Source organism: Protopterus annectens, chromosome 3.part1 (assembly GCF_019279795.1).
Source record: "Protopterus annectens isolate FY-2018-M chromosome 3.part1, PAN1.0, whole genome shotgun sequence".
Lineage (NCBI taxonomy): Eukaryota > Metazoa > Chordata > Ceratodontiformes > Protopteridae > Protopterus > Protopterus annectens.
Genome location: NC_056732.1, coordinates 27,390,093 through 27,414,307, shown reverse-complemented (window position 1 = coordinate 27,414,307; position 24,215 = coordinate 27,390,093). Strand labels below are relative to the sequence as shown.

Genomic DNA, 24,215 nt, shown 5'->3' with positions numbered 1-24,215 from the left:
CACTACTTTTTCTTTTTACATTTATCTGTAAGACTGCTCAGATTGAAAGACATTACAGAACACATCATTTCCTTGTATAGTTATTATTACCACCTTTTATGTATAACTGATTTTTTGTTAAATGTCTAGTTCCAACTTTTATGTTACATGCATATACTATTCATCTTTTGGTTTAAATTCAGCTCTCCTTAACTATTGCTGCATTCTGTCCTGATCAACATGAGGTTGTTCCAGATGTTTCTATACTTATAACTATATTTCTGTATTGTTCTCATTTCTTACCTTCTCATCTCATCCTTCACCTTATATTCTTTCTTTTGTTTTTTTGGCACATTCAGTTGCTGCCTGATTTTTATCTACTTCTGGTTTGATTTCTATTTCCACTTAACACCAGTTTGCTTCTGCTGAACTAAGCAGGGAAGTCATCTTAAACGTATTCTGATCATGTTCTTTTGTATCACATTCCTGTCCCAGGAAGATGTTTTCTTGGTGCTGAAGCTTTCCTGCTTCAAAGGTTGCTTTTGCACATTTGTCAGGAGTCTGAAAAAGTTTTGACCACTTGCAGTCATGTTTTCAGTTCCTCATCTGATGATCTTTACAGTTTTAGATCATATACAAAAAGAAGATGAGAAGTCTTTACACTTTGTTGTTTTCTGGTTGCCAAATTATAGCCATGGCCTAATCTGTTAAGTAGACAGCTTAATGGTTTAAAGGCAAGACAAAAGAGCAGCGGTGACAGAGAGTTATGTGATCTTTCTACAATGTTGAGTCATACTCCCCTTATATCATATGAGAGAGGTAGGAGTTTAAAAGACATGTTGGTACATAGTAATTTCCAGCTATCCAGCAGTTCTTGTGGGAACCATTCTGATTTGGGCACTTTTTCTTGCAGTGGTTGCTCTAGTTACCCATATATTCAAAATTGTTTTCTAAGATTAACAGGGTATTTTTTATACCTAACGCAAGGTATACTTGTAACACAGAAGGTGTGTGTGTGTGTGTGTGTGTGTGTGTGTGTGTGTGTGTGTGTGTGTATATATATATATATATATATATATATATATGTATATATATATATATATATATATATATATATATATATATATGTATATATATGTATATGCATATATATATATATATATATATATATATATATATATATATATATATATATATATATATGTATATATATATATATATATATATATATATATATATATATATATGTATGTATGTATATAATATTTAAATGCTCTTCTGATTTGTGTTATGTGTGTGAAACTAAGAGGATTTTTAAACTTAGGTTACAGGAACATGTTAGGGACATCAAAAAGTTAAAACGTGAAAGCCCTGTTTCGCTGCATTTTAAGTTATATCTTGGGGGTGTCCCCTCAGGTTTAAAGGGCACTATTCTTGAACAAGTATGCTTAAAGCACTTTGATATTGTGACCTTTAAACATAAATTGGTATATAATTTATATTTTAAAGTATAGCACTTTAATTCCCCCAGTTCTTAACACAGAATGTAACTGGAGGCATCTTATTAAATTGTTTTAACTATTTAATTATGTAATTATTTAAATGATTTATTAATTGCTTAATTGCCTATAGTGTATAATGCTGCTCATTTTTTAGCTTTTCTGTTTTTCTTGAAGGCATTTTTTCAAACACCTTTATTGAATTAAGCCAAGGTGCTAGGGTTTTATGTTTGCTGCATTTGTATATTAAACCTTTTGGATTTGTAGCCTGTTCTTGGTTTTTCTACTTGGTTTTCTTTGGTCGTATATCAAATTGATTTATACCGTGGACTTTGTTCCTAGATGTCAGCGCTATTTTCAGTATTAATTTTAGTCTTCTAAAATATTACTGATTAAATTTTATTCACATTTGTTCATGTTTTACTGTTGATCCTTCATGAATTCTGAAATATTTCTACACTTTCTCATGCTCAAGTTTTTTATATGACATTCCTGTCCCAGGCTGATGTTTTCTTGTTGCTGCAACTTTCCTGCTTTAAAGGTTGTTTTTGCACATTTATCAAGACCAAATGACATTATTGTATCATCTGAAGAAGTTTTGACCACTTGCAGTCATGCTTTCAGTTCCTCGTTTCATTAAGCTGTCCACTTAACAGATTAGGTCAGCCATAGCTTAATGGGTTAAGGGCAAGACAAAGGAGCAGTGGTGACAGAGTCACCCTGGAATATCCCCCTTTGATTTGCTTGTACTTATGTGTGTGTGTCTTCTGCTGTGCTGTCAGTTTTTTTTTTTTGAATGTGTGTTACTAATGGCTGACATTTCATTTTCTGCCTCATTTCAGAATGCAATTGTCACAACAAAGCAGAAGACTGTTACTATGACAAGAATGTGGATGATCGTAACATGAGCTTGAATATCCATGGTCAGTTCAGTGGTGGTGGAGTCTGCATTAATTGTACCCAAAACACTGCTGGTATCAACTGTGAAACCTGTGTTGATGGCTATTTCCGACCACATAAGGTAAATATATTGTTAAACTATGAAGATCACTGTATATTGTCTGCTGTGCTGGACATTGGAATGTTTTGAGAGTAACTTATGTATGCTGCCTTTTCAGAGATCCTGCAGTAATGCCATGGAACTGAATTGCCCATTAATACTGCTTGGTTAGGACATAAATATATTTGAGCAGTGTTCCATAGAGCATCAGTGAACAGCAGTACTTAGTATATATTGTGATATAACTTTTTTCTTTATTCTGTTATCTTGTCAGATATCTCCATATGATGACAATCCTTGTGTTGAATGCAGCTGCGATCCTTATGGCTCCCTGAACACCAACTGTGCTAAGGATGAGGACCACTCAGACCCCCTTCGTGGTAAGTAAACTATTATGCTTGTCCACAATAAGTGTTCAGTAGTGGTAGTAGTGAAACAGGACATACTACAGCCAAATTCAGAGCTTCTCAAACCACAGAAAAACACATATCTGAGAGTGCACGCATACAGACAAACAAACATACATCATGTACATAAACACACACGTCATATGAGTGGAGTGAATTTGTACATCATCTACAAGGTTTTAGGCTGTATGACAGTGAGGGATAATACAACGTACACAGAAAATATCCTTCTTTGTCTTTTTTTTTAATGTAGTAAAGTCATCAAACTAAGACACTTCTGGTGTCATAGAGAGATGAAGCCCTGACTATGGCTCAAGTGACCAGAGTTAATTGCGGGCCAAACAGGATGCCTACAGCAACAATCCCTTGGAGAAGGGGCATCATCATGGTGCACGTTTTGGGGTAGGCTTTTGGCTAAGTTTCCACCTAGTGGAAGCCTTAATTAGTGAGTGTGCAAAAGTATACACAGAGGGAAAGTGTTATGGGTCCCCATGGATAATGTGTCCCTCTCCCTCATGGGCAGGGGGGGAGATAGGCATTACAAATGCTGCCATTGTTGGGATGCAGTTGAGGACATAAGCAGCCCTCCTTATGGTTGCCTGTATAATGTCCTCTCCAGATGGTTCTCAACCCCATACTGTAAGAGGTTACAAACAAGCAGAGCCCCATTGAGAAAGCTCGATGGTTGGAAGACACTTTGTCAGCTATTAAAAAAATAAAGAAAAAGTCTCACGTGGCTCCCCAGTTAAAATGTATGCACTTGATGGAGTGGTCAATGGAGGCACTGAGAGTCTTATGAAAAAATATTGACTACAATTTATTTTCTGTTTGGCAGTTTTCTGAAGTATAAGTTAAATGTGAAAAGTGGCAGGTATATTATTCATAAAGGTTCTGTTATGCATCTATATATTTTCAGACCATAATTTTCCAATTTTAGATCTGCAGAAAACCTGTAACTTGCATAGATATAATGTGTTGAGCTGAAGTTGTCTTCATTTGATCTTCAACCTGTGGGTTTCCATATCTGTCACAGATCCGACTAGGCCATATATCCAGCATCTGATCCAAGCTCAAAGCTCCTCACCTACCCATAATGCCCCTGTCTCCTTCCTCCTTCCCTTCAGATCTTGTTTGCTGTGCTCAAGTCCGTATCACGATCTGTGTTCTCTGCTAAAAACTTTGTATAAGTGACTTTTTTATTCCTTGTAGCTCTACCTTTTCTACTATACTTTTCCTTTTTTCGTTTTTCTACCTCCCCTCGCGCTCTTTGCATCGGTTAAAACAAAAACACAAACAAACAAAAAACTATTTTCTTTCGTGTCTCTCTCGTGTGTGTGTTCTCTGTGTGATTGAGTGTGTTAGGCCATGTGGTTGGGAGTATGTCTAAAACCCTTAAACCAGGCTTCCAGAAATGCACAGAGTGTGACCACAAGCTCTTCCCAGCTGATGGCCACACTCTGTGCGTTGAATGTCTTGGGGCAGCCCATTTGGACACCTCCTGTTCCATCTGTGCCAGGATTAATCCCAAGGCACTGATGGACAGGAAAAATAAGCTAATTTTGAGGGGTCTTCTTTCTCCTCCTACCACTGGGGCACAGGCGTCTTCTGCCCTGGATTCTACCTGTGTCTCCGCCCCAGCCTCTGGGACTCAAACTCTCGCCAAGAGGCCCAGGGACAGAGACAAATCAGCCAAGTCTAAGGACAGGGCCGGGAAGCTATCCCCGGATCACTTGGTTTTGGCAGGCCCTCCGGGTAAAGTTAGGTCAACTCCGAGGATGGAGTCTCCTTGGCTGCGTTCCCCTCAGTTCTCTCTGGAGCCGGAGGAGCTTCAGACCTGGTCGCCGGTGCAGGCTTCCCCTCACCATTCCTCTAGGCTGATGTTGGTGGCCTCCTCTTCTCGCTCCACCTGCAACCTTTTCGAAGCGGAGTTGGATAGGATAATGAGGAAGTTTATTCGCATCCAGATACAGTTGGGAGTCCTGCCTGGCCCCTCTCCCTCCAGAGCCAGGGACATGCATTCAGCGTTCATCCCTATTGCTCCGTCTCTGATCTGACCTCCGGTTTCAGAGCCCTTGGATCCGAGGACACTCGGCATCGAGGGGTCGGCTTTGATGTTACCTTGTACCTAAACTCCAGCTATGGCCTTGACCAACTAGCTTGGATCCTTCTGTCTCTCGAGCTGTAGCCTTAGCGCTGGATCCGAGTGGATGGTGTCGGCTCCAAGCCTTTCGGAACAGAGCCTTCCCTTTGGTATCTCGGCACCTGAAGGTTTGACTCTGGCTCCCCTTTCAGGTCAGAGGGTTACAGCTCCGACTATTATTGTTTCTCAGGTGGTCCGTTCCCCTACGGCTTCTGACGTGGTGGAGAGGGTCCTATCGATCCCATTGAGACCCTTGACAGTCTTGTCTTCGGAGTCCGTCCTGGCTTCCTCTGTTTCTGGCGCGGAACTGGCCATTCTGCAATCTCAGGGCAGCCTGCCGCCTCTTTGCCCCAAGGAGCTCCCTCTTTGGGGCAGCGAGACGTTGGCAAGTCCTCCCCAGAGACCTCCACTGAAGAGGTACCTCAGAAACATATGTGCAAAAGGAGACATCTGGAACAAGGGGGCAAGTGGATGTTGTTCCAAAAATCTCAGAGCTATTCCCAGGATACTCAGGTCTCTCCTTCCCCAGGGAGCAGAAGGGGATTTGATAGACGCCACCCTAGAGGCAGAGGGGGTCCGAGGAATCAAGGTTCTCGTGATCCTTTGTTGGAGAGACCCGTGCAGCAGCCCTGAAGGGTTGCCCGGCTGCTTGTCTCTGGAGGCAGTCGGTGGTCACCTATCACCACACCTAACAATGTGGGAGTCCATCATGGAAGATCGTTTGGTGTTGCAAATTATATTCAGAGGCTATTCAGTCCCCTTTCTCACATCACCCCATCCACCCAGACACCTCCTGGATGTTCCACCCGTGCAAAGGGAGGATGCAGCACTGGAAATTGCAAAGCTGCTAGAAAAGCGAGTCATACAACCCGTTCCCCCAGACCAGTCCGGATTAGGCATTTATTCCAGGTTCTTTTTGGTGTGAAAGAAGATGGGGGACTTGAGACCCATTTTGGACCTGTCCAATTTAAACCTGTCTGTTGACAAGACAAAATTCTGAATGGTCACCCTTATATCTGTCTTGCCCTTCCTGCAGGAGAAAAATTGGATGTGCTCGATTAGCCTCCAGGTTGAGTACTACCATATCAAAATGGACAGGCACTCTCGGAGGTTCCTCCGCTTGCCAATAATCAGTTCAGAGCGCACACCTTTGGTCTCACCACAGCCCCCATGGTGTTCACCAAAGTGATGGCAGTGGCAGCAGCTCACCTGAGACTCCAGGGCATACAGGTCTTCCCCTACCTGGATGATTGGCTCCTCGATTCCCCTTCCAGGCATCAGCTTATTCAAGCGAGAGATTCCCTTCTTCTCTTAGCCCAGCAGTTGGGCATTGCCATCAATCACAAGTCATCTCTGGCACTGGTTCAAGTGTTAGATTTCATTGGGGCTCGATTGGACACAATTCAAACCAAAGTCTTTCTTACCTCAGACAGGATTCAGTCTCTGAAGCTACATATCCTTTGCATTTTCCAAGCTCAATCACCAACAGCGGAAATGGTATTAAGAGCATTGAGATCCATGGCAGCCACAGTCGGTCTCTTGGCCATGGCACGTTTTCATATGCTGGTTCTTAAGTGGACCCTCATGGTCCATGTTAGATTTCCCTTTGTCTCATCCTCTTTGAGTCGTTCGAGTGTGTAGGGACTCTCTTCTGTGGTGGATTCATTCCCCGGATCTGGCTCTGGGTCACTTCTTTCTTTCACCCTCCCCCTCTATCACCGTAACTAGGGATGTTTTCCTGCTAGGTTATGGGTGGGGTGGGGCCACTGCTTGGGAAGAACAGTCCAAGGCACGTGGTCTCCCTACGAGACCAGATTGCATGTCAGTGTCCTGGAGATGAGGGTGGAGCGTCTAGCATTGCAGGCTCTCCATGCCCATCTCTCCCCGGATGATTGCTATCCAGATGGACAATGTCTGTCGTCTAGTACATCAACAAACAGGGGGGAACCAGGTCTTACCCTCTATGTAGCAAAGCCATGTGAGTGTGGGAGTGGGCAGTCTCCACCGACCATTTTCTGGTGGCAATGCACATTCCAGGGAGGTCCAACATTCTAGCAGACAGGCTCAGCAGGTCTACTGTGATGCCTTACGAGTGGTCTCTGAATCCTTCAGTAGCGAAAAAGATCTTTCTCAAGTGGGGTCAGCCGTGATGCGATCTCTTTGCCTCTCCTTCCAACGTGAAATGCAGCGAGCACTTCGCTGTGAACCCTCCACCAGGGGAAGCCCCTAGAGACGCTGTGATTCATGCTTGGCCCCCCGGTCTTCTGTATGCTTATCCTCCACTTCCCTTGATTCCAAAATTCCTTCAGAAAGCTCACAGGCTGGGGAGCTTAGTTATCCTTATTGCCCCATTCTGGCCTCGTCGGGTGTGGTTCCCCTCTCTGTGGTCTCATATGGTGGCTCCACCATGGACGCTGGATCCAGTTCCGGATCGTTTCTCATCCGTCAGGAATTCCCCATCCAGACCTGGGCAGTCTGAAGCTCACTGCTTGGCTGCTCCAGTTCCTCTGATAGTCAGGATTCCCAGCTTATCTTCCCCTGTCAAAAAGATACTGGTGGCGGCTCATAAGTTTTCCAACAGAAAGGTGTACTCCAGCAAATGGAAACGTTTTTATATCTGGGCCTCGCCGCGTGCCCTAGATCCCTTCACTGCCCCGGTCTCGGCTGTTTTGGAATTTTTGACATGGCTCTTTCAGCAAGGTGCCAGTTTTTCTACAGTCAAGGCCCAGCTTGCAGCAATTTCTAATTTTCATGTAGGTGATGATATGGCTTCCTGAGCATCCTCTAAGCTTTGCAAAGCCTTCCTAAAAGACACCTTTCTTCTTCGGCCCCCAGTGAAGGATTGAATGATGCTGTGGGATCTTATGTTAGTTCTGCAAGTTCTAGTTTTGCCCCCTTTTGTGCCTGCAGCTTCTGTGGATCTACAATTTCTGTCCTGGAAGACCGCCTTCTGGGTTGCTATTACATCTGCCAGGAGGGTTTCGGAGTTTCAAGCATTGTTTGTCAAGCCCCCTTATATGATTTTTTCATAAGGATAAGGTATCCTTGTGTACTAACCCATCTTTTCTCCCTAAGGTAGCTTCGGAGTCCAATATTAATTGGGTGAGTAATCTCCCAGTCTTTTTCCCAAATTTTCAAAACAAGGGAGAATATAAATTGCACTTGTTGGATGTGCACAGACAGTTATGTTTTTATCTGCACAGGACTAAATCCTTTCACAAGTCTGACCAGCTTTTCATTTCCTACTCAAAACCCTTTTTGGGGAACCAGTATCTAAAGTCACCATTGCCCATTGGGTTTCATAGTGTGTTATTCTAGCGTACTCTGTTAAGGCATTATTCCCGCCAGGTCATGTGAAGGTACATTCCACCAGGTCTATGGCTACTTCAGTGACCTTTTTGTCCAGCATTTTGTTAGACGATGTCTGCTCTGTGGCCACTTGAGCTTCATCTCATACCTTCATTTCGCATTATAAGTTGGACATCATATCCAGGAACAGGGCATGCTTTGGCTCCGCGTGCTCCAGAATATCCGTCCATGAGGGCCTCCCAGGTGTTTAGTAGCTGGGAACTCTGTCCCACAGGCTGAAGATCAGATGAAGACAACTTCAGATAAAGAAGTTATGTACTCACCATAATGTTCCATCTGAGTTGTTGTTCTGTTTATTTGTCTTCAACTGTCTCTCCCTCCTTCCCCCTGCCTTGCTTAAACTGTGTGGTGGTCTGACAAGTAGAGGATGTGGTGACCTCTTGCATGCCTCTTACTCTCTCCCTTTTGCTTATGCAGATGTCTAGTATGGGATAAGGTGTTGGGTCGGGTGTGGAAGCTAGTTGGGCAGCAAACTCGATCTGAAGTGAGGAAGGAGACAGGGGCATTATGGGTAGGGGAGGAGCTTTGAGCTCTGATCAAATGCTGGATATGCTGCCAAGTCGGATCCGTGCCGGATCTGGGAACCCACAGGTTGTAGACAAATGAAGAACAACTCAAATGGAACTTTATGGTGAGTACATAACTTATTTTTTCAGTAAATGTCAGCAGTATAGTTTGACCACATTCTTACCTGCATCAAAGGCTGTGTGTGATGTGCAAAATACTTCATAATCAGTGGCTACAGGTTTCTCCAGTGCTGTCTACCTTGCATTTCTTTTTACTGGTGTGATTATTGTGCTACTGGCATGATGTTCATCGTGTTTCACTGTTGCAGTCCTTACAAAATGGGTTGTCCGGCTCCCGGTAGCCCACAGTTTATTTTTATTTTTTTATTTAACATTTGTTGACCGGGAATGTCCGACTAGGTTCCACAGAGCCTGTTTTCAGCGGAGGCCCGGGGAGAAATGCTCCAGATGCATGTCTTTGGAATGTGGGAGGAAACCGGAGTACCCGGAGGAAACCCACGCGAACACAGGGAGAACATGCAAACTCCACACAGAAGGCACCCCAGCCGAGAATCGAACCGGAGAACCTCTTGCTGTGAGGTGACAACGTAAACCGCTGCACCACTGTGCCGCCCAGTTGGCCAGAATACCAAAGTTCTTCATATATGGCATCTGCTGCCTTCGGCTTAGGCCTGACATCAGGATGTCAGGTACAAAATAAGGCAGCCAACGCCATTTCCTCAGTCTTTCTTGCCGCAGAGCCTGAAGCAGAAGCATTTTGCATGAGTGTCGGTCAGCCAAGTACTTTCTTTTTGTATTTCGATTGCTTAGTTAAAGACATCCTCAGATAAGTACCCCGTTTTGGTCCCTCTTTTCTTGCTTAAATGAATGTCAGAGAAAGTTAACTGTCTTGCCGTAGAAAACAGATTCCTCACCCTGATTTTCACCCCAATTGTATTACTTGTTTGGGCTTTGAGCACATCGTCCCTAATTGTGTTCTCTGTGCTTTTTTTTTTCAACCCGTGTACCATACGCTGTAGAGCTAGGATCCTGTTCAAGCATTTCGGAGTTTGGCCTAAGTTCGTCGGTATGGCGTCTTCTGGTCTCCCGACTTTAGATGTTCCTAAGAAGCACAAGGATAAGGAACGCGACAGGCTTAGAGTCATATTAGCCAATGATGCCCCTGTTAAGTTGGTTGTCGGCCCAGCGGTAGTCAGTGAGGCGCTTTCTTTGCCCCTGCAGTCCGCGGATGTTCACCAACAGGTGTCTGCGGAGGGCTTTTCTGAGTCCTGCATACTGCAGGCTTCTACTTTGTCTTCTGACCCTGTGCCAGTCTCTGCCTCTGATGGATCCAGAGCCAGTAAGCAGGCGCCGGCTTCTGAGGCCACTTTTCTCCGCCCAGAGACCAGATCCAGACCGACGACCTTGATTCAGACTTCTGCAGTGGCTAGGCCTCCTGAGTCCCTCCGGCTTACTAGCAGGCCATCCAGCCGAAAATCTGCTCCTAAGCAGGTGTCGGCCTCCCCTGAAATGCCTCAGGCTCAGATGGTTAAAATGGCTAGTGATCTCTTGACCCTTATCAAGGGCTCTCAGCCACCTCCTTCTAAAAGGATTAGGGAATTGTCCCCAGAAGCTTTCTTTGCCTCAGACTCTGAGGTTTCCTGCAGCTCTACTGATGAAGAGGGGAAACTCTCCACTTTTTTTCTGGTTTTGAGGATTCTGATGCAGAAGACTCCATTCCTTCTGCCTCCCCTCCAGAAGATTTTTCTTTTGGACTTACTCTGAATACTCTTAGGGAGCATTTCATATGGGAAAGTCAGAACTATCCTCAGTCTAAGAAACGGATTAGGGAATTCTTGGATTTGCCACAGCATAAGCCTTTGGCTATCCCTTTGGTTGTGGAAGTTGTTGATGATGTTCTCATGGAGAATTCTTTGACTCCTAATTCTGTTCCTCCTGCTCCCAGAAAGCCTGTCAGGTATTATAGAGTTCCTGATTTTCATCAGATCCTTTTCAAGAATCCTACTGCTGATCCAGAGATTATTTCTCAGGGTCCTAAGGGTGTTAAAGCCACGGTTGCTAAAAATTTGTTCCTTCTGACAGGGAATCTAGGGCCTTGGATAGATGGGGTAAAAAGGCCCTAGGTTCCTTCTGACAGGGAATCTAGGGCCTTGGATAGATGGGGTAAAAAGGTTTATACGTCTTCCACCCTGGCTATTAGGTCTGTTAATTGTCTTTTTCATATGCTTAAGTATCAGCAGCATACTTTGGAGGCTGTTAAGGCTAAAATTGCTGGTGTTCCTTCCCTGATGGAGAGTAAGGACATGCATGATTTATTGAATTCTAGTGTTCCTTCCCTGATGGAGAGTAAGGACATGCATGATTTATTGAATTCTAGTGTTCCTTCCCTGATGGAGAGTAAGGACATGCATGATTTATTGAATTCTGGTGTTCCTTCCCTGATGGAGAGTAAGGACGTGCATGATTTATTGAATTCTGGTGTTCCTTCCATGATGGAGAGTAAGGACATGCATGATTTGTTGAATTCTGGTGTTCCTTCCTTGATGGAAAGGACATGCATGATTTATTGAATTCTGGTGTTCCTTCCCTGATGGAGAGTAAGGACATGCATGATTTATTGAATTCTGGTGTTCCTTCCCTGATGGAGAGTAGGGACATGCATGATTTATTGAATTCTGGTATTCCTTCCCTGATGGAGAGTAAGGACATGCTTGATTTAGTGAATTCTCGTGTTCCTTCCCTGATGGAGGGTAAGGACAGGCATGATTTATTGAATTCTGGTTTTCCTTCCCTGATGGAGAGTAAGGACGTGCATGATTTATTGAATTCTGGTGTTCCTTCCCTGATGGAGAGTAAGGACATGCACGATTTATTGAATTCTGGTGTTCCTTCCGTGATGGAGAGTAGGGACATGCATGATTTATTGAATTCTGGTGTTCCTTGACATGCATGATTTATTGAATTCCTGATGGAGAGTAAGGACATGCATGAGTTATTGAATTCTGGTGTTCCTTCCTGATAAGACTTGCATGATTTATTGAATTCTGGTATTCCTTCCCTGATGGAGAGTAGGGACATGCATGATTTATTGAAGTCTGGTGTTCCTTCCCTGATGGAGAGTAAGGACGTGCATGATTTATTGAATTCTGGTGTTCCTTCCCTGATGGAGAGTAAGGACATGCATGATTTATTGAATTCTGGTGTTCCTTCCATGATGGAGAGTAAGAACATGCATGATTTATTGAATTCTGGTGTTCCTTCCCTGATGGAGAGTAAGAACATGCATGATTTATTGAATTCTGCCACTCTTGTCACTAAACATTCTCTACATTGTGGTTTCGACACTTTGGAGGCTTCTTGCAGGGCAGCAGCCACTGGTTCTGTCATTAGAAGACATGCTTGGCTCAGGGAACAACCCCTTTCTGAACCTGTCAAATCTAAATTACTGGATGTGCCTTTGCACAAGGACAATCTTTTTGGTAGCAAAGCAGAGGAGGTGTTGAAAAAATTGGAGGATAAGGCCAAATCTATGCAAACTGTTAAGGACTTTCTGCAAGTTCAGCCTCTTTGTTTTAGTAGACATTACCCTTCTAAGAAATGGACTTTTCCTGACCCTAGTAAACAGAGTCGCACTAGGTCTAGGGGTTACAGGTCTTCTAGGGGACAGACTTCACCCCTCAAAAGGCTAAGCACTGGCAAGCTTCCTCTTCAAAATCTGGGTGTTCTAAGCAGACCTCCCAAGCAAGCATTCCCAATGACTCCGGCCTTCCCCTGCCTGCCTCTGCGGGCCCAAGGTTTCTTTTGGGGGAAGGTTAGCCATGTTTGCATATGTCTGGTTCACCATCACAGACGACAAATGGGTGCTCAAAATAGTATCCCAAGGCTACAAGATGTCCTTCAAGAATGCAACTGCAGTCATAACATATGGGTTGTCCTGCCTCAGGCAGCCCTCGGTCGGCCGAATTCCAAAGTCTGGGTCCGGCGTCGGCTGGTGTCACCTCCTCTCCAACGTCACAACGGCTGGAGTATAAAGGCATCGGCCGACACCATCTTCTTCAGTCTTTCTTGCCGCGCGGTGCCCGAAGCAGAAGCAGTTCGCAAGTGCCGGTCGGTCAGCTCCTGTGTTTTCAGTACCGAAGTCATCTAAAAGCTAAGTACCCCGTTGGGGAACATTTATTCTTGCCTCAGCCGATGTCAGAACAAATTGAGAAAGTTAATAATTGTTTGTCTTGTGGTAAACAAATACCTCATAAGGACTTCCATTCTCTCTGCCTTCCTTGCCTGGGCCCAGACCACGACGTCTCGTCCTGTGCTGCCTGTGCCTGCTTTAATAAGCGCACTCTCAGGCGCCTGGCAGAATTCGCCGAGGACTTCTTCGGTGAATCTTTTGCGTATATCTTGCCGTCGGATCAACCTACAACCCAATCTGCTAAAAAACGCAAGGACCGGGACCAACATCCTCGGCCCGCGTCCACTACCGATGTTACTCCTAAACCCTCTGCTAGCGCTCCGGCCCCTTCAGAAGTGGTAAATCTAAAGCCCCAGGCCGACGACACAGTGTTAACACGACCTTCGGTCTCGGAGATCTCTCCGGTGCCGGTTGTTGATTTTCCTCCCGAAACCGAAGTTCTGGATCTACCCGACACCATTCTTGTGGACAAGGTAACGCCTGCACGTGGGGCTGCTAGGCCTCCTGTATCCATGTCCATCAAGGCCTTTGCACGTGCTAAGGCCGCCAGTCAGGCCAAGGCCCATCCTAAACCTGCCCAGGCCCCTTCATCTGATAAGCAGATCATGTCTCTGGCCGCAGATCTTATTTCCCTTTTCAGGGGGTCTCAGCCTCATTCGGACAGGGGTTCTCAGCCACCTGCAGAGAAAAGGCCTAGAACTGAGCAGGCGGACGACCTCTCCTCAGATGAAGCCTCTGGGGATTCTGAGCATTCTGATACTCAAGAAGAACCCTTCCAGACCTACGAGGACTCTGATGCTGAGGAATCAATTCCCTCTGCCTCCCCTCCAGAGGATTTCTCATTTGGGGAAGTCCTGCATTCCATGAGGGAACATTTTCAATGGCAGGGTCAGGAATTCTCTGACTCCAGGAAAAGGCTTCGTACTTTCCTCAAGCTTCCCCAGCACAGACCTTTGGCTATCCCTCCAGTTATGGATGTTTTGGATGATGTTTTCTCTGACTCCAGTGCCAACCCTGATTCTCTTCCTCCTGCTCCTGTCAAGCCGGACAGATATTATAGGGTCCCTGACACTCACAAGCACCTTTTAAGGCCCACTCTGTGGATCTAGAAACTATTTCACAGGGCCCCAAGGAGTGGCTTCCTCCTCTGCCAAGAACCCACTGCCAGCTGACAGAGAAGCAAGGTCCCTGGAGAGATGGGGTAAAAAGTATATACCTCTACTACCCTAGCCATGAGGTCTCTTAACTGCCTTTTCACATGTTTCAGTACCAAGATTTTCTCCTGGATGATTTACAGAAAAGTTAGCCTCTCCTGAGCCTATTGATAAAAGGCACTGCAGGATCATATACATAACACTCAGCAGGTTAATAACCATTTTCTGCAGTGTGGTTATGATGCACTGGAAGCTTCATGTAGGGCAGCTATGACTGGGGCTGTGATACGTAGACATGCTTGGTTGAAGGATCAGTCTTTGCCTGACCATGTTAAAGTAAAGTTACTGGATGCACCCTTGGAAAAACAAAAGCTTTTTGGTGCTACTGCACAAGATGTATTGAAATCCATAGAGGAAAAAGCAAAGTCAGTACAGACAGTCAAGGATTTCCTTCAGGTTCAGCCACCCAGATTCAGCAGAAACTGGCCCTCAAAGAATTGGTCCTTCCCCGGCTCTGACAAGTTTCAAAGGGGAAAAAGCAGACGTGCCTGGGGTAGAGGGCAATACCGAGGATCTTACAGGGGCCGCCACTGGCAATCTCCAAATCAAAGAAGTGGCGCAGACAGTTCAGCTGCACCACAAGGACAATCACAATGACTTCACTTTCGTACTGCCTACAAAGGTTCAAAGAGAAGCACCTTTGGGTGGAAAATTAGCCTTATTCTCACAAAACTGGCATATCTTAACCAAAGACAATTTGATTCTGGATTTGATAGACAAAGGTTACAGATTCCACTTCCACACATTACCAATAAGACAAGGCATGCCAAACCTGCCACATCATCAAAGGGCAGAGGCACTCAATCAAGTTTCCAAGCTATTAAGTATAAAAGCAATAGAAAGGGTTCCTCCTCAGGAGCAAGGCCAGGGATTTTATTCAAGACTGTTCCTTGTTCCAAGAAAAGAAAACAAATGGAGACCCATACTGGACTTGTCAAATCTAAACACTTTCCTCATTGTGCCAAAGTTCAAAATGCTGACGTTGCAGCAACTTCTTCCCATGCTGGGCAAGGGTTCTTGGCTGGTCACTCTGGACCTCAAGGAGGCATACCTGCATGTCCCAATCAGACAAAGCTGCAGAAGATACCTCAGATTTCTTGCAGGGACAGCATTATCAATTCTCAGCATTGCCGTTTGGCTTATCTACTGCGCCCAGAGTGTTCACGAAATGCCTGGCATCAGTAGTGGCACACTGCAGACAGCAGGGGATTCAAATATACCCCTACTTGGACGACTGTCTCATACAAGCAAACAACAAACAAACCTTAAAAGGGAATTTGGACTATGTCATGCATCTACTGCAGGCCTTGGGATACACAGTCAACATTCAGAAGTCAAAATTACTACCATCCCAACAGATTACATTCCTAGGAGCCAAACTGGACACGGAAACCCAAATGGCCTACCTCACAGAGGAAAAACAGCAGCATTTACCAGAGTACTTCAAAGGCCTAGCAGAGCTTTCCCAGCTGACTGCAAGGAAAATCCTGCAGGCCCTGGGTTTCATGGCATCTTGCATCCTTCTGATACCTTTGGCAAGACTTCATATGAGAAAGATGCAATGGTATTTAAAAACTTATGGTCTCAACACAACAACAGCCTAGAGGACATAATCCCACTTATTCCATGTCTGCAGAAGGAATTTCTATGGTGGGCTCAAGCCAGTCAACTAAACAAAGGCATGTCTTTCAACAGACCTCAAGCAGGCCAAATGATTACAACAGATGCCACAGACCATGGATGGGGGGCGCACATGGAGGGCAGATGCATTCAAGGTCTATGGACGCCAAAGGAAAGACATCTGCACATAAACCAAAAGGAGATGTTGGCAGTGATTCATGCCATCGAGACTTTCGAAAAATCACTACAACAAGGACATTTGCTAATAAGGACAGACAACACCACTGTTATGTGGTACATAAATAAGCAGGGAGGCACTCATTCTTATCCCCTCTGCAGACTAACAATGCTTCTCTGGGAAAAATCCCTGAGCCTGAAGATACACTTACAATCCCAGTTTGTACCAGGCAAGGACAATGTACTGGCGGACAATCTGAGCAGAAATTTCATGGATCCACACGAATGGATGCTGCACCCTCACATTTTCTCTCAACTGACAAGGACATGGGGAAGACCGGACGTAGATCTTTTTGCTTCCCACTTAAATCATCACCTGGAAAAGTTCTGCACGAGGACTCACCACCCTCTAGCTTGGAAAACGGATGCTCTCTCCTTCAGCTGGAATTCTCTAAAAATGTATGCATTCCCTCCCCTGCCTCTGCTGACCAAGGTGATACTGAAAATCAAAGCAGAACAACCAACAGGCATCTTGATAGCCCCAGACTGGCCAAGGCAACACTGGTGCCCATTGCTATTGACCATAACTCGGACCAAACCATGGCCTCTGACCCTATGGCCCCTGCTCCTAACGCAACACAATTACAGGACTGTACATCAAGACCTGAAAACATTGCATCTGACAGCCTGGAGGCTACCGTGACTTCAACACCTAACTCTCTTTCCAAATCTGTTCAAGAGATCTTGCTGGAAGCACGCAGACCTTCCACCAGAAAAACCTATTCAGCCAAGTGGAAGAGATTCAGCATCTGGAATGCCAAAAGGGGTCAGGACACAGCATTACTGAGTATACCTCAGATATTAGAATACTTGGCAGAACTATTTCATACTGGACTCTCATACTCCTCAATAAAGATTCATGCCTCAGCAATCTCAGCAAAATACAACTGTGACCCTCCAGTGTTTTCATCCTCTGCTAAGACAGTTTCTAAGAGGGATAAAGAATATCAAACCTCCCAGAAAACAGCCAGTACCTGCATGGGACCTCAACTACATGTTGGAAAAACTAACTCTTCCTCCATTTGAGCCAGCAGCAACCTCAGAAATGCAATTTCTTTCATGGAAGACGGCCTTCTTATTGGCAGTCACTTCTGCAAGAAGAGTTTCGGAGATACAGGCACTCATGGCAGTGCCCCCCTTCCTCATTTTTCATCAAGACAGAGTCTCTCTAAGAACCAATCCTACATTCATGCCAAAAGTTATTCCCAGGGTGTCTCTAAATCAAGCTATTCATCTACCTACATTCTTCCCCAATCCTCAAAATAGGGGGGAAAAACTACTGCATACTTTGGACATACACAGACAACTACGCTACTACTTGGACAGAACTAAGGCCACCAGAAAGTCTGACCAGCTGTTTGTAGCCTATGCTGCTGGAGTACAAGGAAAAGCAATCTCCAAACAAACAATTTCAAAATGGATTGGACATTGCATCAGATTTTGCTATTCTTTTCATGGAAAAGGTGTGCCAGCCAATATTAGGCCACACTCCACCAGAGCTATAGCCACTTCCACAGCTTTCCTAAGAGGAGTGGCAACAAAGGACATTTTAGAGGCTGCTACATGGAGCTCCGTGCATACATTTACCAAGCACTACCACCTGTCCTTATACTCCAGATCCCGAGCAGGCTTTGCTTGGCAGTCCTGCAGGGATTTTAGCTACACCATCCTTATCATAGTTCCATCCACCCCAGCTTGGCTATGGTATTCAACCCATATGTTATGACTGCAGTTGCATTCTTGAAGGACATAGTACAGTTTTGTACCTATCATAAATGTAGATGTCTGATAGATATGCAACTGCAGTCGGATTTTCCCACCCTCCTACCCCTCTGTATCCTTCTTTTTGGGTCCCTACCCCTTTTCCCTTCAGCTGGGGGTATCTCCTGTGGTGTATCTGTTTATTACTGTTGTGCATGTTTGGGATTATTTTTATCCATTTACCAAATTTAGCCTTCCTAAGAGGGCACCTGACATCTGGGGCAAGAAACACTGAAGAAGATGGCATCGGCCAATGCCTTTATACTCCAGCCGTTGTGACGTCGGAGAGGAGGCGACACCGGCCGACGCCGGACCCAGACTTTGGAATTCGGCCTACCAAGGGCTGCCTGAGGCAGGACAACCCATATGTTATGACTGCAGTTGCATATCTATCGGACATCTACATTTATGGTAGGTACAAAACTGTACTTTATGACTGCAGCTGTATTAGCACTCGAACATCTACATTTATATTTTGGAAGCAGCCACTTGGAGTTCTGTGCATACCTTCTCCAAGCACTACCACCTACCATTATACTCCAAAACTAGAGCAGGCTTTGCCACTGCAGTCTTGCAGGGCATCCTGGCTCCTCCTAGTTCCACCTAGTGCCTACGACCCCTTTCTTAGCTTTGGGATTCTACTCATCTGTTATGACTGCAGCTGTATGCACGATGAACATAGTACAGTTTTATACCTACTATAAATGTAGATGTTCGAGTGCTAATACAGCTGCAGTCCAGGTTTCCCTCCCTCCCTCCTTCCCCTCTTGGGACAGGCCTATAGGCTAACACATCCTCATACAACCTGACTGGGGTATTCATTTATGGTGTATTTGCTTGCAACTACTGTATTTTGATTATATTGCACTGTTTTATTACACAAATTTATGTATTGCCTTCCTTCTGGGGGCACCTGACATCTGGGGCAAGAAAAACTGAAGAAAATAGCATCGGCTGGTTCCTTTATACCCCTGTCGCACTGACGTCAGGGAAGAAGCGACGACAACCGACGCCGGACCTAGACTTTGGAATTCGGCTGACCGAGGACCCGCCTGACGGCAGGAGACCCCATCTGATGTCCTTCAAGAATTTAACTGCACTCATAACATATGGGTTGTCCTGCCTCAGGCAGCCCTCGGTCGGCCGAATTCCAAAGTCTGGGTCCGGCGTCGGCTGGTGTCGCCTCCTCTCCGACGTCACAACGGCTGGAGTATAAAGGCATCGGCTGACGCCATCTTCTTCAGTCTTTCTTGCCGCGTGGTGCCCGAAGCAGAAGCAGTTCGCAAGTGCCGGTCGGTCAGCTCCTGTGTTTTCAGTACCGAAGTCATCTAAAAGCTAAGTACCCCGTTGGGGAACATTTATTCTTGCCTCAGCCGATGTCACAACAAATTGAGAAAGTTAATAATTGTTTGTCTTGTGGTAAACAAATACCTCATAAGGACTTCCATTCTCTCTGCCTTCCTTGCCTGGGCCCAGACCACGACGTCTCGGCCTGTGCTGCCTGCACTTTCTTTAATAAGCGCACTCTCAGGCGCCGGGCAGAATTCGCCGAGGACTTTTTCGGTGAATCCTTTGCGTATATCATGCCGTCGGATCGACCGACAACCCAATCTGCTAAAAAATGCAAGGACCGGGACCGGCATCCTCGGCCCGCGTCCACTACCGATTCTACTCCCAAATCCTCTGCTAGCGCTCCAGTTCCCTCGGAAGTGGTAAATCAACCGCTCCAGGCCGGCGACACAGTGTTAACACGACCTTCGGTCTCGGAGATCTCTCCGGTGCCGGTTGTGGATTTTCCTCCAGAAACCGAAGTTCTGGATCTACCCGACACCATTTCTGTGGACAAGGTAATGCCTGCACGTGGGGCTGCTAGGCCTCCTGTTTCCATGTCCATCAAGGCCTTTGCACGTGCTAAGGCCGCCAGTCAGGCCAAGGCCCATCCTAAACCTGCCCAGGCCCCCTCATCTGATAAGCAGATCATGTCTCTGGCTGCAGATCTTATTTCCCTTATCAGGGGGTCTCAGCCTCATCCAGACAGGGGTTCTCAGCCACCTGCAGAAAAAAGGCCTAGAACTGAGCAGGCGGACGACCTCTCCTCGGATGAAGCCTCTGGGGATTCTGAGCATTCTGATGCCCAAGAAGAACCCTTCCAGGCCTACGAGGACTCTGATGCTGAGGAATCATTTCCCTCTGCCTCCCCTCCAGAGGATTTCTCTTTTGGTGAAGTCCTGCATTCCATGAGGGAGCATTTTCAATGGCAGGGTCAGGAATTCTCTGACTCCAGGAAAAGGCTTGACTTTCCTCAAGCTTCCCCAGCACAGACCCTTGGCTATCCCTCCAGTTATGGATGTTTTGGATGATGTTTACTCTGACTCCAGTGCCAACCCTGATTCTCTTCCTCCTGCTCCTGTCAAGCCGGACAGATATTACAGGGTCCCTGACACTCACAAGCACCTTTTTAAGGCTCACTCTGTGGACCTAGAAACTATTTCACAGGGCCCCAAGGGAGTGGCTTCCTCCTCTGCCAAAACCCACTGCCAGCTGACAGAGAAGCAAGGTCCCTGGAGAGATGGGGTAAAAAAGTATATACCTCTACTACCTTAGCCATGAGGTCTCTTAACTGCCTTTTTCACGTTTCAGTACCAAGATTTTCTCCTGGATGATTTACAGAAAAAGTTAGCCTCTCCTGAGCCTATTGATAAAAAGGCACTGCAGGATCATATTCATAACACTCAGCAGGTTAATAACCATTTTCTGCAGTGTGGTTATGATGCACTGGAAGCTTCATGTAGGGCAGCTATGACTGGGGCTGTAATATGTAGACATGCTTGGTTGAAAGATCAGTCTTTGCCTGACCATGTTAAAGTAAAGTTACTGGATGCACCTTTGGAAAAACAAAAGCTTTTTGGTGCTACTGCACAAGATGTATTGAAATCCATAGAGGAAAAAGCAAAGTCAGTACAGACAGTCAAGGATTTCCTTCAGGTTCAGCCACCCAGATTTAGCCGAAACTGGCCCTCCAAGAATTGGTCCTTCCCCGGCTCTGACAAGTTTCAAAGGGGAAAAAGCAGACGTGCCCGAGGTAGAGGGCAATACCGAGGATCTTACAGGGGACGCCAATGGCAACCTTCAAATCAAAGAAGTGGCGCAGACAATTCAGCTGCACCACAAGGACAATCACAATGACTTGACTTTCATACCGCCTACAAAGGTTTAAAGAGCAGCACCTTTGGGCGGAAAATTAGCCTTATTCTCACAAAACTGGCATATCTTAACCAAGGACAATTGGATTCTGGATTTGATAGACAAAGGTTACAGATTCCACTTCCACACATTACCAATAAAACAAGGCATGCCATACCTGCCACATCATCAAAGGCCAGAGGCACTCACTCAAGTTTCCAAGTTATTAAGTATAAAAGCAATATAAAGGGTACCTCCTCAGGAACAAGGCCAGGGATTTTATTCAAGATTGTTCCTTGTTCCAAGAAAAGAAAACAAGTGGAGACCCATACTGGACTTGTCAACTCTAAACACTTTCCTCATTGTGCCAAAGTTCAAAATGCTGACGTTGCAGCAACTTCTTCCCATGTTGGGCAAGGGGTCTTGGCTGGTCACTCTGGACCTCAAGGAGGCATACCTGCATGTCCCAATCAGACAAAGCTGCAGAAGATACCTCAGATTTCTTGCAGAGACAGAGCATTATCAATTCTCAGCATTGCCGTTTGGCTTATCTACTGTGCCCAGAGTGTTCATGAAATGCCTGGCATCAGTAGTGGCATACTGCAGACTGCAGGGGATTCAAATATACCCCTACTTGGACGACTGTCTCATACAAGCAGACAACAAACAAACCTTTAAAGGGAATTTGGAATATGTCATGCATCTACTGCAGGCCTTGGGATACACAGTCAACATTCAGAAGTCAAACTTACTACCATCCCAACAAATTATATTCCTAGGAGCCAAACTGGACACGGAAAAACAAATGGCCTACCTCACGGAGGAAAAACAGCAGCATTTACCAGAGTACTTCAAAGGCCTAGCAAAGCTTTCCCAGCTGACTGCAAGGAAAATCCTGCAGGCCCTGGGTTTCATGGCATCTTGCATCCTTCTGATACCTTTGGCAAGACTTCATATGAGAAAGCTGCAATGGTATCTAAAAAACTTATGGTCTCAACACAACAGCCTAGAGGACATAATCCCACTTATTCCATGTCTGCAGAAGGAATTTCTATGGTGGGCTCAAGCCAGTCAACTAAACGAAGGCATGCCTTTCAACAGACCTCAAGCAGACCAAATGATAACAACAGACGCCTCAGCCCATGGATGGGGGGGCGCACATGGAGGGCAGATGCATTCAAGGTCTTTGGACGCCAAAGGAAAGACATCTGCACATAAACCAAAAGGAGATGTTGGCATTGATACATGCCATCGAGACTTTCGAAAAAACACTAAAACAGGGACATTTGCTAATAAGGACAGACAACACTACTGTCATGTGGTACATAAACAAGCAGGGAGGCACTCATTCTTACCCCCTCTGCAGACTAACAATGCTTCTCTGGGAAAAATCCCTGAGCCTGAGGATACATTTACAACCCCAGTTTGTACCAGGCAAGGACAATGTACTGGCAGACAATCTGAGCAGAAATTTCATGGATCCACACGAATGGATGCTGCACCCTCACATTTTCTCTCAACTGGCAAGGACATGGGGAAGACAGGACGTAGACCTTTTTGCTTCCCACTTAAATCATCACCTGGAAAAGTTCTGTACAAGGACTCACCACCCTCTAGCTTGGAAAACGGATGCTCTCTCCTTCAGCTGGAATTCTCTAAAAATGTATGCATTCCCTCCCCTGCCTCTGCTGACCAAGGTGATACTGAAGATCAAAGCAGAACAACCAACAGGCATCTTGATAGCTCCAGACTGGCCGAGGCAACACTGGTACCCATTGCTATTGACCATAACTCGGACCAAGCCATGGCCTCTGACCCTATGGCCCCTGCTCCTAACTCAACACAACTACAGGACTGTACATCAAGACCTGAAAACATTGCATCTGACAGCCTGGAGGCTACCATGACTTCAACACCAAACTCTCTTTCCAAATCTGTTCAAGAGATCTTGCTGGAAGCACGCAGACCTTCCACCAGAAAAACCTATTCAGCCAAGTGGAAGAGATTCAGTATCTGGAATGCCAACAGGGGTCAGGACACAACATTACTGAGTATACCTCAAATATTAGAATACTTGGCAGAATTATTTCATACTGGACTCTCATACTCCTCAAAGATTCATGCCTCAGCAATCTCAGCAAACTACAACTGTGACCCTCCAGTGTTTTCGCATCCTCTGCTAAGACAGTTTCTAAGAGGGATAAAGAATATCAAACCTCCCAGAAAACAGCCAGTACCTGCATGGGACCTCAGCTAAGTGTTGGAAAAACTAACTCTCCCTCCATTTGAGCCAGCAGCAACCTCAGAAATGCAATTTCTGTCATGGAAGACGGCCTTCTTATTGGCAGTCACCTCTGCAAGAAGAGTTTCGGAGATACAGGCACTCATGGCAGTGCCCCCCTTCCTCATTTTTCATCAAGACAGAGTCTCTCTAAGAACCAGTCCTACATTCATGCCAAAAGTAATTTCCAGGGTGTCTCTACATCAAGCTATTCATCTACCTGCATTCTTCCCCAATCCTCAAAATAGGGGGGAAAAACTACTGCATACTTTGGACATACACAGACAATTACGCTACTACTTGGACAGAACTAAGGCCACCAGAAGGTCTGATCAGCTGTTTGTAGCCTATGCTGCTGGAGTACAAGGAAAAGCAATCTCCAAGCAAACAATTTCAAAATGGATTGGACATTGCATCAGATTTTGCTACTCTTTCCATGGAAAAGGTGTGCCAGCCAATATCAGGCCACATTCCACCAGAGCTATAGCCACTTCCACAGCTTTCCTAAGAGGAGTGGCAACAAAGGACATTTTAGAAGCTGCTACATGGAGCTCCGTGCATAAATTTACCAAGCACTACAACCTGCCCTTATACTCCATATCCCAAGCAGGCTTTGCTTCGGCAATCCTGCAGGGGATTTTAGCTACACCATCCTTATCTTAGTTCCATCCACCCCCAGCTTGGCTATGGTACTCAACCCATATGTTATGACTGCAGTTGCATTCTTGAAGGACATAGTACAGTTTTGTACCTACCATAAATGTAGATGTCTGATAGATATGCAACTGCAGTCGGATTTTCCCACCCTC

At 45.6% G+C, this 24,215-nt stretch overlaps 1 protein-coding gene across 1 annotated transcript in view; it reads left to right on the top strand.

The window, feature by feature from the left end:
* The first annotated feature begins 2,326 nt into the window (after positions 1–2,326).
* The window catches only part of LAMA1 (laminin subunit alpha 1), a 3,417,884-nt gene continuing 3,395,995 nt past the window's right edge, over positions 2,327–24,215 (top strand). Inside the window, exons 1-2 of the mRNA XM_044066516.1 lie at positions 2,327–2,499; positions 2,753–2,858. Coding sequence (XP_043922451.1) covers positions 2,383–2,499; positions 2,753–2,858 — 223 coding nt within the window. The 5' untranslated portion in view covers positions 2,327–2,382. The remainder of the gene's footprint in view (positions 2,500–2,752; positions 2,859–24,215) is intronic.